This window comes from Toxotes jaculatrix, chromosome 6, assembly GCF_017976425.1.
Source record: "Toxotes jaculatrix isolate fToxJac2 chromosome 6, fToxJac2.pri, whole genome shotgun sequence".
Classification (NCBI taxonomy): domain Eukaryota; kingdom Metazoa; phylum Chordata; class Actinopteri; family Toxotidae; genus Toxotes; species Toxotes jaculatrix.
In genome coordinates, this window is record NC_054399.1 from 15453085 (window position 1) to 15467468 (window position 14384).

The 14384-nt window shown below is 43.5% G+C and overlaps 2 protein-coding genes across 4 annotated transcripts in view; both read right to left on the minus strand.

Moving 5' to 3' along the window:
• Nucleotides 1-648: 648 nt before the first annotated feature.
• Nucleotides 649-2404, minus strand: ndufa7 (NADH:ubiquinone oxidoreductase subunit A7). The gene is made up of 4 exons (XM_041040581.1): nt 2321-2404; nt 2037-2086; nt 981-1118; nt 649-870 (listed from the first exon to the last, which is right to left on the minus strand). Exons 1-4 carry the CDS (start codon nt 2369-2371, stop codon nt 783-785), a joined length of 327 nt encoding a protein of 108 aa, XP_040896515.1. The 5' UTR covers nt 2372-2404; the 3' UTR covers nt 649-782.
• A 2840-nt stretch (nt 2405-5244) lies between these two features.
• Nucleotides 5245-14384, minus strand: part of mast3b (microtubule associated serine/threonine kinase 3b) — a 33118-nt gene continuing 23978 nt past the window's right edge. For all 3 annotated transcript variants that reach the window (XM_041039935.1, XM_041039934.1, XM_041039937.1), the window contains 15 exons: nt 13934-14142; nt 13528-13666; nt 13148-13280; nt 12845-13010; nt 10936-11037; nt 10558-10680; nt 10184-10296; nt 9703-9863; nt 9275-9396; nt 8943-9143; nt 8484-8710; nt 8154-8276; nt 7909-8045; nt 7335-7519; nt 5245-7110 (listed from right to left, as the gene is read on the minus strand). In XM_041039935.1, coding sequence (XP_040895869.1) covers nt 6020-7110; nt 7335-7519; nt 7909-8045; nt 8154-8276; nt 8484-8710; nt 8943-9143; nt 9275-9396; nt 9703-9863; nt 10184-10296; nt 10558-10680; nt 10936-11037; nt 12845-13010; nt 13148-13280; nt 13528-13666; nt 13934-14142 — 3232 coding nt within the window. In that variant the 3' untranslated portion in view covers nt 5245-6019. The remainder of the gene's footprint in view (nt 7111-7334; nt 7520-7908; nt 8046-8153; nt 8277-8483; nt 8711-8942; nt 9144-9274; nt 9397-9702; nt 9864-10183; nt 10297-10557; nt 10681-10935; nt 11038-12844; nt 13011-13147; nt 13281-13527; nt 13667-13933; nt 14143-14384) is intronic.

The following is a 14384-nucleotide window of genomic DNA, read 5'->3' on the forward strand; positions in this document are numbered from 1 at the left end:
GCTGATTAGGCCTCCTCTCAGGTTGAAGCTGAACTTTGGTTTGCTAATGTCTGTACATGCTCACACAGTGCTGAGAAGAGATATCGGCCAAAATAACTTAGATCACGTGCTGGTGTGTAGGATCTATAATATTTAGAATTACATTTTACCTTGCAGTGACAGTTTAGAAAAACAAGACGCATTTCCAAGGTTTCCCAAAGATACTTCACCCACCAAATACAAGGAAATGAAATGAAAGAAGAATGATAAAACAATATTCAGAATTTCCTATTTCTTGTCAAGGAAGTTTACCACTGGTATCAACACCATGTCAGTAAATTAGGGTGATTTTCAGTAACCAGTAACATTTGTTTCTCCAAATTGGATCACATATAGGCATATTTCATTTTGGCCTTTGTCTCATTCTGGGAGGAAGAGCAAGTTCAGTTTGGCCTTTAAGCCTTTCGGCCACAGCCCCATGGAGGCTCCATCTGTTGAACTGGCACTAGGTCCTCCTTGCCATTCCATTCTTTTCCCACCCAGTATTTCCAAACTCTTTTTCACATGGCAACAAGTCAATTCACAAAGTTGACACTAATGATTCAACAACATGAACAACACATTTGTTCAGCTCATAATATAACCAGAATAACCAGTCGGACAAAAGAATTTAAACATATAACACATTTTATTAACATTTTCTATTGTACAGGATATAACCAACACGTGCTGTGGTTAGGCCTCTACAGCAGCTTTGGATGGAGAAATGAGGCTGTTGATGCTGAAACGGTTTGTCCTGCTGCTCAGAGGTACGGCTGGTCTGTGGAGAGTGGTGGCTCTTTATATACAGAACCCGGGGTAACTGGAAGTTTCGGGGCTTCAGCTACTTGGCTAGAAGAGATTAAAAAAAAAAAAAAAAAACACAGGATAAAGATTCAGCTAAAAACTACAAATCATCAAATTAATACTGTACATGACAATGCACTGATTGAATCATTTACCTGCCAGCAGTGAGAGCCTTCTGTGAAGACATAACAACTGTGGCAGGTACTGACTCTCTGCGTCCATCTCTGGTGTAGTAGTAGTTGTCAGCGTACTTGTGGCTCGGGCCTACGGGCAGCTTGGGCGGTGGCTGTGTCCTGTACAAAAAAAGCATTGTAAACATGAATTTTACTGTTTAAAAAAAGGCAGTGTTTATGGTGGCATGTTATCTCAGCTACTGGTGCAATGATAAAATGGGATTCAGGATGTTCAGTTTGAGTAACAGAAAACAGTGCACAGTTCATTGTCTTTCTTTACACTAGTTTTATGCTTAAATTGTTCCTGTAACGTTGGTAAGGTTGAATCTTGCTGAAGATTGTACTCAGTCTGGCACATACAGACACAGGAACATACAGTACTGTGTGAAAGTTTCAGGCACTTTAGATGTTTAGTTTCTTATTCATCACACAATACCATAAAGGAGACATCTGATCGGTCCAAAATTTATTCTGCAAAGACCCCAAACATACAGCCAGAGTCATAAAATCTGGCCCAGACATTATGGAGTCAGCCTGGGATGACATGAAGGGACAGATGACACCAAAACAGCTTGAAGAAGAAGAAGTGCTGCAAGTTCTCCAAGATGCTCAGCACAATCTGCTAAGTACCTTGAATAGCTGTATCCAACAGAACTGGAGCTGTTTGTGACACGCAACGAAGGCAAAGGGTTTCACACCAAATGCATGTCTGCTCTAGGATTTTTCTGTTACACGCACTTTGTATGAAAATAACTGATGAAAATTCAAAGTGACGTGACTTTTGAAAGCATCCTCACTTTATTGCCAATGGCTACAACTGTGGCACAGTACTGTATATACACCACAACACGTAGCAGTAATGAGAGCAGTGTAGAAGACAATCGGGTTTAAAACCCACTGCGAACAGAGCAGAGTATTCTTCTGCAAGATAATGACAAGTGACAGTGCAGCTCCAGCTTTGAGTACAGCTCCTGATTTAATAACACGTAAATGTCACTATTATTTAGGTTCTCCCAGGAACAACTCAGAGAGTCTCACCTCTTTACAATCTCCTCATATCGCAGCTGAAGTTTGCTTTGCAGGTCCCGCTGAAAAAGAAAACCAACCAGTGATTTAACTACCAGAACGGACTTGAAACAGTATGTAGCTCACAACCGTGCAGCTAGCTCGCCTAGCTAGCTCTCACAAGCTAACTAACACTGGCAATTTTTGCCGTTTAAGTTAGTCCTATTGGAAAGTTTCATCCCTGTGATAAACGTGTGTTTATATTTACAGTATGTCCTGACTCCAGTTTAAAGTCTGTCCGCGTTTTTGTTACTTACCCCTGATAAAAAATTTCGCAGCCTCTGGATGAGTTTCGTAGCAGTAGCCATGTCTGCTGTTGTGAAGGGCACACACAGCTTCTTCTGTGGTGTGGATTAAAGTTCCTCAGCACGTTACTGACACCCAGAGGCCAGAGAGGAAAACTGCAGCATTACAATTAAATGTCACCCTCGCTCAGAGCAGCGCCTCTACAGCTTTGTTGTTCTCTGGTTTGTGACATGAAAGTATGTAATCACTTACCAGGACACTACTGCATCAAAGCAATATAGTTGTATTCAAAATATTGGGCACCCCTGGGTAAACTGTACGTGTTGTTGATTTTTTTAAAAAGTGAAAATAAGTAAAAACAACCCTTACAGCAAATATTAAAAAATGAGCCTTTTTTCAAATTATCATCTGATGACAAATTCATTTTTGAATGTTTGTTGCAGATTTTACAGAGTAGCTCAGACCTTTGCATACATTCTTTTTTCAAGGCAAATCTACTGTTAGCAGCTTAGTGGTCCCTAAGAAAGGAAGGAAGGAAGTTGGAAAGTATTTTAGGGGGAAAAAATCTGTATTGTTTTACAGTATGTGTCACTGAATAATATACAGTTAGTTAAGTAAGCTTTATCTATTTAGGAAGTCTTATTAAGATCAACAATAAATAACCTCCAAAAACACAAGCAGGGGTCACACATGTTGAGACACTAATTAAACTGAATGATATCAGTGTGTTATTAAAGCAACCTGCTGTCAGACATGTAGCTTTAACTGTGTGTTCCTGCTAACTAAACTACATGTGTTTACTGCAGTGTCTCTCCTAATTATATAGTCTGCATTAGCAACCTTACTTGTCAGATGATTGCATATGAAGTGAAAAGTGTGAGATGACAGAAGTCTGACAAGGTGTGACTGTGCATCGCAACATGTTGTGACACTTTCTCAAACCGATTACTGCCTGTATATTAGCTAATTATTTTCCCACACCAGGGCTGGGTAAAAACACTATATCAACTCGACTCACTCTCCGTGGTGTTCAACAATCATAGCATCCATAAGCGCCAAACTAAATAAGAGTCAAAGAGAAATACAAAGTTTATTTGTTGCACAAGAAAACACAGTACAGGGGCGACAGCGCCGGTATACCATGCATCAAGTATTACAGATGTGTGCTTGTGTCATGCAGCATGCACTGAACAGAAGAGTCCACAGGAGAACACGTGCACATGAACAACAGTCTGACCTGTCGGTTTGCTCTAAAAAGAGTAAGTTTAACACCAGCTGAGTGGGTTGTTTGTGCTGACCTCCAAAGGCTGTGGCATGAGACCTTCAGCCAGAAGAGATCAGCAAAGCAACAGCAACATTTACATTCACATAAGAAACCAGGTAATTCAGAGAAATAAAGTACCAGTACGATACAAAAACATGTCCACATGCGGCTGGAAAGTAAATAGGAATCTTATTTCAGAAGTCAGACTGGCATATTACATGTGTACTGGTTTATATATTCTTTTTTAGCCTTTTTGAAGTACAGTTTGTCCCTTACTGTGCTTGGGCTGTACAAGTAGTTACTTAAGTGCATGTAAATTTGTCAAATGATTTTCAGCTTGGTGCTAAAGAAGTCAAGAATGGTTTCCTCAAAACAAGACAAAAATAGATATGTACGTCCTATGAGTGTTGTCACCTTCCATGGTATCAAAGAGAGTAGCTTCATCACAAACAGCCACAGGATATAAAATGTTTGTACAGTACATTTCCATGTTTGTTCATTGTAAACAATTCTATCCGACTGCAAAATAAAACCCAGACCATTCAGCGATCTGTCTGCGCCGCTGAGGCAATGAGCAAGGACTGTTTTAAGGAGGAAGAGGGGCTTAAGTAACACATCAAAAATCTGGTGTGATATAAACAGAAGACCCAAGAGAAAATCAGTACAAAAGCCAGCAACACCCACTGACAGTAAAACAATCAGCCTCAAAACTGTATTTCTGTGGTGGAAAAATGTGAAGTATATCCAAGCTTGTGCTGGATGTGAAATACTGTTCTGAATCCCAACAAGGTGTTTTGTTAAAAACAGCCCATTCCCTCAAGTCAGACTTCCCCAAACTCCTGGGGCCACAAATTATCATTGTCATTGTGCATTACCATGTCCTGCAACACATCTGGAATTATACATCAATGTTTGTACAATACAAACATATAAAACATTTGATCAAAGAAGCCCTGGGTTTGGATTCAGTGTAAATGTGTCCCTCTTCAATATTCAGTTACAAAAGCCATGTCAAAATACATTAGTGCACTTTTCCCCGATGTAAACATCACTACACAGTAAATTAAGTAGGAACGGGTCATTTTATGCATGGTGTCTCTCACATGCTCATGAGAAACAACAAAGACAAACGCTACAGTTTCAGGAAAAATACTCCAAAAATACATGAGGATGCATCACTTTCCAGGTTCAGGATGTGCAGTCACTCTAAGCAAGTTAAAAAAAAAAAAAATATCAAAATGTTTTTAACCAACAAAAAGATATTCCTCTGATTTCATCCAGGCTCTGAAGAAGACGGCCTCAGTTTGGCTGCTTAGGTTTTTCCTGCAAAGTGCATGCTTTGAGTAGAAGTAGTTATTACAGCAAGCCACAGAGCCATGCTGAATCTGTGTTTACAGATGTCAAAAAGTGAGCAGGAAGAAAAAAAAACAACAACCTTTTTGATCCCTCTGTGATGCAGCGTAACACTAACTTCACATCAAGTAGCCAAAAAGCAGTGAACAATATCCAGAGTTTCATACGTCAAGAGACAAAGCTGTAAGAGAAACGTGAGCCACGAAACTAATCTTTTCACCGTTCAGCACCTCCTTTTCCCTACAAATATTTCATGGACAATTGTTCTGCCTGACAAGTGCAAGATGGAAGAATTCCAGCTGTGCAAAGCCTCACGGCAACTTTCAAGCTTGAATGTTTTTTTTTTTTTCCTGATGCCTAATTACTGCTTGGTAGCATTTGGGTTAAAGGATGTAGTGCTATGGAAGGCCAAAGTAAAGTAGATAAAACTGCAGAGTTTGGTGGCCAAATGATCAGGAAGTGACACGTGTGGCTCATAGTGTGAACTTAGGGTCATTCTTAGGTTTATGAAGATCAGGATCATACTGATCATAACTGAATTACTACTGGAAGCTGCACTTTTCAAATTTAAACAGACACTGAGGGAAAAAAAAAAAACAAAAGCACTTCAGTTTCTAAAATGACTTCTCATACCTTTTGGTCCTACAACAGTTATGCCCAGCATTATCAAACTGCTCTTTGCCCCAACAATTTATTTAAAAAATAAACATTTATAGAAAAAAAAAACATTTAGTCAAAAGACATAAAACCACATTTTATGGATACAAAAATGTTGAGCCTTGGCTGCTCAACCTATGAGAACTTTCCTCTTTCCCTGTTGCTTTCTCATCATAGTTTACAAATGTAATAAATACGACCAGAATGTATGCAAATCCTTGAGGCAAATATTTACAATTAAAAACAAAAATTCAAGTAAAATATTCTCCCACTCTCTTTCAGCCAGACAGGTCTGTAAATGAGTTTACAGCTTCCAGTTTTTCTGGCTCACACTAAGAGAACACCTGGGGGTTCTCCCTCAGCGGTGACGCATGTTACACTTGAAAGACTTGACAGAAAAGAAATGAGCTGTCGAAATTAGTACAGTGGTGAGCTGTCACTTTCTCAGGTGCACTTTTTGTGGAGTTTCCTCTCTGTACTCCGTCTTTTCCATTGATGGTCCAATTTGAGGACCAGTGGAAGTGGTTTCTGCTGCTTGACTGCAGCTGTTGTCGGTGAGAGGACGTCCTGCCTGTTGCTGCTGAGATGAAGTGACACCGACATCGAGCTCAGATTTCTCGGTGGTTTCCTCGCTGTCTGAACACGGCTCCCACTCGTCCTGCTCTTCGCTCTCTGTCGAGCCCTGCACGGCGATCTGGGGCACCAGGGTGAACCTCCTCACCACCGGCACTTCCAGCTCCACCTCCTCGCTTGTTTGGGGTCGAGTGACCATCCAGGCCGTCCTGTGCTGATGCGGCTGCTGAGGTTGTGTATGGGTTCCTGGTGAAGTGGTGGTGACTGTAACTGTGGTGCTGGTTTTCTCCTCCGGCTCGTCAAAGCTCACTTCCTGCACCGCCTCCTGCTTCTTAAAGGAGTCTCGCCGCTCTGACAGGTTGAGCTTTCTCATCACGACCAGCTGCTCGGATCGCTCAATCCCAGAGTCCCTCATCCTCTGGCTGCCGATGTAGCCCCCCAGCCTGCTGTGATCGCCTCCAATGTAGGAGCAGGTTCCCTCTGCCTCAGAGTCACCCAGAAGATCGCCCTCACCGTAAAACGGCACTTCCAGCGTGTGCCTCCGGGGGGCGTATGACTTCTTGTCTGCATGATACACTCCAGACAGCTTCTCAGCCGACTGCACCCTTTTCAGCAGAGGAGATCGGGGCGGCTCAGCGCTGCGGGGACGGACAATGTGTCTGACAATGGTAGGTGGTGACAGGGTTTTGCCATGATAAGTGTGAAGGCTTTTAGCGAAGCCTGGTAGTGGGGAGGGAGAGCGCTGTGGGGAAAGAGGCTGGGTGGAGGATGACGAGGAATTGCAGGCCAGAGGTGAGGGGGGGATGTTGCTGGTTGACTTCCGGCGGCCCACCTTAGTGTAGCGCTGCGTGTTGAGTTTGGAGCCCAGGCCGTGGAGTGAGCTGGGCCGGATGTGTGCGGCGGGAGAACTGGGGGAGCTTGAGCAAGGAGATGTGCTCTGGGGAGAGTTATTTTCTGGAAAGAAGTAAAAACTCTTTCAAATACTGCACAATATTTTATCATTTTAGCACCCAATCAATACTATTAATGCTATTATCACAATATCCAACATCTGTAATCTATGGATATTCTCAGATTCATAGCGCAACTACAAAGCGTCTACTGCCCCTTCTTGTTTTTTTGCCTGCAAGAAAAATTTACTGTCCACATCAATAACCCTGGAGACATGCTCAACTCACCAAAGGCCTGATGGTCAGGCGCAGGGCTTCGGCAGGGTGTGGAGGGGCCGGGAGAGAGGCTGTGCGTTGGGGAGCCTGGAAGACTCTCGCTGGAGGAAACCGAGTGATGGAGACCTGAAGAGAAGCTGCGGCTGCTGTGCATCACAGTGCTCTGCTTGGACAGCTTCTTCAAGATGCTGCGTCGCCTTGGAGTGGAAGAAGAGGAAGAGTCAGATATCTGATTCTGTGTAGTTTAGTAATGGCACTGACACAAAGTCCAGCTGCTACAGATATTGTGAATCTAGTTAGTATCACAACATCAACATGCATCTTAAATTTCTAAACGGATGTGCTTTTCATTATTTTATTACCACTGCAGCAGAACATACCATGCATGAATGTAATCAATGTACAGTAGTGCATAGTTTCTACTAGACTTCACGTAACAGTGTGTAACACTAGAGGGAGACAGAGGGCTGAGATTTGCGCCTTAGTTTTTGATATTCACCAGTTTCCAACCTCACAGAGTAAACAAGAGATGAGTAACACTGCAGAGCTGCAGAGTGTGAGTGGAAACCGAACCTCGGATTCTCACCTGTCGTAATTATCTCTCCTCTTACTCTTCTTGCTGCGACGAGCCATCTTGCCTTTGTGTTTGGTCTTGCGAGCTGGACCGACTTTGATTGATGTGTTCTCAAGTGCTATGGTCTGAAGCACTACCTTGCTGCCGCTCTACACATTCCGAAGGAAGGAAATGATTATTTCTGCTAAGGACAAACAATGCAACTTAAACTGAATTTCAAAGTGACAACCTGTCACAACAGGTTTAAGTTGCTGTACCTTCAGAAGCAGTTCTATCATTTCAGGGTGGACCAGGCCTTGGACAGACTCTCCGTTCACGTGGGTGATGAGGTCTCCAGTGCAGAGACCTGCCTGGTGCGCCGGGCTGCCCTCCTCCACACTCTGTTAAAACAGCAACAGAGAGCGTATGGAGAGGAGTTTTATTTGAGCATTACATAACCACCTTTTTATACCTTTCTCATCTGGTTTAGTATCATCAGAATAAAACACGATTTGACATAGACACGTGCCATTTAAAAAACACAATGACTAGTCACAGCTGTGTGTTTCGTAAGGCAGATGTGTTTTAAAACTTGTGGTGACACCCACCGACACCATGTGGTGCACTGTGTAGACGTCGCTGTCGCCCATGTAGACCCGGATGGCCTGCATGGTGAAGCCGAACTTCTTCCCTGAGGTGTGGATGACGATGGGCGGCCTCAGGCTGCCAGTGCTGAGCGACAGGTCCCGGCTGGGGGAGGAGTCGCGAGACGAGGGGTTGGAGGACAGCGAGCGTGGGGAGATGGGACTGGGCTGGAGGCCACCGGGCGAGTCATCTACAACAAACACAGGACCATTTTTCTTCCATTTTTCTGACACATACAGTTACGGATAATAAGATTCATAAGCTCAACAGGTAAATAAGTATAGTAAATATAGTTCACACAGATTTACAAGCTCAGTTTAAAGAGATTCCCATTGTGTTTAAATTTTTGATGATTAATGATCATTGTCAAGTTAATTCTTTCATCTGCTGGACTCTGAAGTGGACATGATAACCTCCTGTACCTGTAGTGATGATGAGAGACAGGGCTGAGACGGAGGCTGACTTGGGAACCTTCCCTCCACAGGGAAGCCTCTGTCTGTCTGGTGTCTCCAGCTGGTTACCAAAACGTCGAGGGCCAGCCGGGTCCTTGGGGGATGAGTGCTTGGCCCCAGTGCTGTTACTGCGAATCCTGATCCTCCGAAGGTTTGACACAACCACCTCAGCTGCAGGAAACACATGTTAAAAGGAAAACAACTTGTAAGCATGCTCACAGTTTATGCCTCTAATTATAGGCATCGAACATATTGTGAACATAAGTGTAAAAACAAAACAAAACATGGCAGTCTGGATTTACCTTCATCATCAGTGGAGAGGGCAAAGCGGGGCATTGTCTCCAGGCTGTGGGTGCTGCTCATCACAAGAGGGCTGGTGCTCCTCTCAGACTGGGAGGAGCTGGAAGAGGCCCGAGGGCGAAGACTACAAACAGCCAAAGACCAGTTGGACAAGTAAATCAACTGGTACAAGAGTTCAACTGATCACACCACACCACACCAGCACTGTGTTTTGGCTGCCAGCTGCTTTTACACAAATACCAGGGAAAATTCCAAGGGCTTGTGAACCATCAATACATTTTTTGGCAGAATTTCACGTGACCTAGCAACGAAGTGCTGAACAGGGTAAAGAAAAAAAATCAACAAAAAAAACTCAAGATGAAGTAAAAACAGAAGTGGAACTAAAAGACGTTATGACATATGGTATGATATATTTTACTCTTGTGCTGACCTGGCCATGCGTCCAGCGTGTCTGCGCTCCATGCTGCCCTCTGCTGGGCTTGGGGAGGGTCCTCCCATGTCCCCCCGGTCCTCTTTGTCCTCACTGTGGCTGCGGTCGGAGGAGAAGCTCAGGTTGGAAGGCGTTGCCAGATGTTCTGTGCTGCTGTAAACCTGAGATGAAAAACAAAGGAGAGGCCGTGAAGGGTGAAGCTGTGTTTTAGACTCAGGACTGATCATTTTATCTTATACACTGATTCGTTTTACATGCATCTTTTTCTCGCGCTGAGCCAGTCAGATTTTTTGATGACTAACATCTTCATAGTGACTGTTAAGTACAGACGTGTTGTAGCCACAGTGGGGCTGATAATCATCACATTTTAGTCTGTCACAGCATATTTCTTTTAAATATGACTACTGGAATGTTTAAGTGAACATGGTAAATATCCATAGAAAGAACTCTGCAAGTTTCTTTTGTTGGATGCAGGCCTTACTTTACTGAAGCGGTGTGACCAGGAAGCAAACTGCCTGATTTCCAAGGAAGACTCTTCGTCATTGGTTTCCTCATCCTCGTCTGACGCTAAATGATGGTAGCGTTCGGATCGAGCTAAAGATAGAAACAGAAAATGCCACTCCCAATTTCAGAAAAATTCCCACAAGATAAAAATACAGACAACCCATACATTCTGTCAGCAGAGGTCTATGATGTCATGTTTAAGATGTCTTGTTTTTAAATAGCAACCATAAATGCTGTGCTTTGTGTTGAGTGTGTTTTGAATGTGGGAGAAAATCCGCTCTGCAAGCCTGAACTCAGGTTGTAACTAATTAAAAGAAATTTGATATCATCTTAACTGTAGCTGTAACCTACTGTCAAAGTAGCTGGTGTCATCCTCTGCCTCGAGCTGAGGGATGAATTCAGCTTTCTGCCGCAGGAGTCCATTCCAGTCCAAACCCAGGAAGAATGGATGCTGTTTGACCTCTGAGGCTCCGCCTGCAACCACACAGTTTTCCCAAGCCAGTTAAACACTGCATCAAGTTCAGTGATTAGCATTTTAAAAGGTGTCCTCAAGAGGGTGACAAGATTTGTGTCTTCACTTCATTTTAATTTTACTAATGTCATTTTTAAATTGTATTTTTTAAGTACTTCATAAAGTTTAATATAAATATGTTTAGGAGGAAGTCACTGTTTTAATTTCCCTCCTGCGACAACATTTTTTTTTGAGGGGGGAAATCCCGTCAGCAGTACCTGTTCCCAGTCGATCTAGGGGACTATGCCTCAGCAGGCGGGTGATCAGGTCCTGGGCATCAGCAGGCAACGCATCGTCTCCGTCAGGCCAAATTATTTCATCTGCAAATCACAGAAATACAGGTCAGTTGGACAATCACAAATAAGAGCAGTAGATAAAAATAACACAGCTTCAGGACTATTTCACAGTCATATAAAGGTGATAAGAAATGTCTAAGCATACAGTTTGGCACTGTAGTGTGTTTGGGAATCCATATACAATCTTGCTGGGACAAGCACATTGCTTTGAATTTATATGCTGGGCTTTTTGTGACATTTTGTTGAGTTTATTCCGTGATAATGGGAATATTTTATCTCAGAAACATGTCTATCTGTGCCACCGTTTTCTAAGTTTGGCAAAACATGCCATTGAAAATTCAGTCTCACTGCTATTTACCGGTGCATCTATTTCTTTTGGTGGCTCCTCTAACATTTCAGCACTCACCACTAGGGCTGGGCGATATGGACCAAAAGTCATATCCCGATATCTTCAGGCTGAATATCGATTTACGATATATATCCCGATATTTTTATCACAAAGTGAGAGCAAATGTTCAGTCAAAGTCAAAGCCAAATATGACATGTCACATGTCACGATTAATTTATTTAACCTCTATTTAACAATCAGTTTTTCAACAGAGACCTGGTCGAAATAGCAGCATAAAACACAAAGTAAAACACCAATAGCCAAGTGTAATATGTGACCGAAGCACTGCATCCTCAGCCACCCATTCAGCTCTGGAAGCGGTGCTGAGAGCTCCGGGTTAGCAGCTTGCTTGGATCAGATCAGATCAGAATCAGAAAAAACTTTATTAATTCCCGTAGGGAAATTTTTTGAAGTGACCCGAGATAGCAATGAATGCACTCGGGTGCGGAGTCTGTAACCGGGCTATTGCAGAGTGAATGACGTCACACGCGGTGTTTGGGTTTGCAGAGGGGGGAACATAAACTGCCACCATGATAACATGAGAAAACTCCCTGGGCAGATAATATGGACGAATTCCGACAGCACACAGTTCAACATCCGGGCCACAGATGCGCTCCTTCACGGTGATGTGAGCGGGGTTACACCACCGATTATTCACCAGAATGGCAAGCCCTCCTCCTTTGCGCTTACCGCTCCTGACGCAGTCTCTGTCGGCACGGACCGTGTGGAAGCCCCTGATGGTAGCGTTATCATCAGGAACATCCTGGTGTAGCCATGTCTCCGTGAAGCACATCACACTACACTCACGATCCCCCCCCCCCCCCCCCCCCCCCCCGACTCTGGGCCAGCGCCATCAGCTCGTCCATCTTATTTGCGAGGGACCTCACGTTCCCCATGATGATAGAGGGGAGACACGGCTTAATACTTCTCCTTTGATGTTTCAGAGCCTCCCTCTTCCTCCGTAACTTTTTGTTTCCTCTGCATCCCCGGTGTGTCTTGCGCCAAATTTCAACAGTGATCTCCTCTTGCCTTGTCAGTGAAAAAGCCGGCTTGAGGTCTAACAGCTGATCCCTGGTGTAAACAATGCGGGCCGTGTGGTGTTGTTGCGTCGCTACGCCGAAAAAAAGTAACGCAACGGCAAACAAAAGCCCCAAAAATCTCACAACCCACATGTCTCAGTGTGATGAAAAGAAAGTAATCCAACGTATTAAAGAAAAATAACGAAAAGTGCCTCAAAGATAAGAAAAGTAGAATAAAAGTGAAAGAAAATCGGGAGCTGCCGTAACAGGCTGCACACGTAGTGACGCATGCGCACTGGATGGATCAAGGATCACAGCGCAAGTTTGAACTATATCGATATATACGATATGGCCTAATTTCATATCCCATTTAAAAATATATCGATATATCTTTTATATCGATATATCGCCCAGCCCTACTCACCACTGACAACTTGGCCAAAAAGTTCTTCAGGAGTGTCTCCAAAGAACGGGACACAGCCGACCAGGAATTCATAGAGGATGATCCCCATCGCCCACCAGTCCACAGGCTTTCCGTAGCCCTGCCTGAGGATCACCTCCGGGGCGATGTACTCTGGAGTGCCACACACCTGCACACGCAAACAAACACAGGTGAAAATGGACAAACAGAAAAGGCTGCTTTCACAATCACGGCTGTCAAAAAATTTGTGTTATCTTTCTTACACGCATTAAGTTGTTTTGTCTTTTACATCTGAAACTGTCTCACCTGCTTGTCAACAAACTCTCGTGTGTCCTTCTCCATGTGACCCTCATACAGGTTGGTGGTCATGTTCATCAGGCCAATTTTAGACAAGCCGAAGTCTGTCAGCTTGATGTGGCCCATGGATGTAATTAATAAACTGTTGGGTATAAAAAGAAAAAACAAAGTCCAGATTGAAACAGAAAGGAGGATTAAAATAGAGAGAAATGTGGAATCACTGTGTGTCTAATCATAGACCAGAAATTTAATGACGTTTCATTTAATGAATCCTAACGAAAAGCAAAAGCACTGATTCAGAACTCGGATGTACTCAGCACATTTCCAAAAGAAATTCGCAAACAGTTAACACAAGCAGAAGTGAAGTGGGAGCTGGTTTGTGTTCTCACTTGTCAGGTTTGAGATCCCGATGCACAATGCCATAGTTGTGAAGGTACTCCAGGGCCAGGACTGTTTCAGCAAAGTACATCCTTGTCATTTCTACAGGAAGCGGGCCCATGTTCTTGAGCAAGTTGGCACAATCTCCACCTTAACAAAGAAGAAAAATAGAAAACCTTAAGGAGGAGGAGCTACATTCATTTTCATTAACCATTTCCTTTAATAGCTTTTGTTATTAAGTTGCTGCGACAAGGTGACGATTTGACTGAGAAACACAAAGTATTTGTGATGCTTTATTGGACACTGGACAAACATGGCAGTTCTATATTAGCCTTCAAAGTAAACCACTCCTCTTTAGACTAAACTAAATGCTTTAAATGGAAAAATCCATCAGTCACAGCCCTCTCTTGACTTTACCTTCAACGTACTCCATGACCATGCACAAGTGACGTCGTGTCTCAAAGGAGCAGAACATGGAGACAACAAAGGGGTTCTCAGCGAAGGTTAGGATGTCCCGCTCCACGAACGCCTGCTGGATCTGGTTCCTCAGGACCAGGTTCTGGCGATTTATCTTTTTCATGGCAAACCGTTGACGGGTTTCCTTGTGCCGGACCAGATACACAGCCCTGACGAAAACCACATTAGACCTGTTATCCTCAAGGGGATCTTCTAAATGAAAATAAAGAATGGTGGTTTTCATGCTAGATTTGAGATTCCCTTTAACTGATTCTAATTCAACTCATGCCTGCACAGGCAGGATGTGCCGTTGCTATGTTATGATCAAGCCACAGCTACCATTATAGCTAGAGAGGATGAGAGGCTGAAATTTTGACACTCTGACTGCAGCGCGTTTTCTGTTCCTACTAAC

Excerpts from the sequence above, each read along its gene's own strand:
- ndufa7 (XM_041040581.1), bottom strand. The coding sequence starts at position 2,371 with ATGGCTACTGCTACGAAACTCATCCAGAGGCTGCGAAATTTTTTATCA. Across the intron at positions 1,119-2,036 it reads TATGAGGAGATTGTAAAGAG|GACACAGCCACCGCCCAAGC; the intron begins GTGAGACTCTCT and ends TTTTTTGTACAG. Across the intron at positions 871-980 it reads AAGGCTCTCACTGCTGGCAG|CCAAGTAGCTGAAGCCCCGA; the intron begins GTAAATGATTCA and ends AATCTCTTCTAG.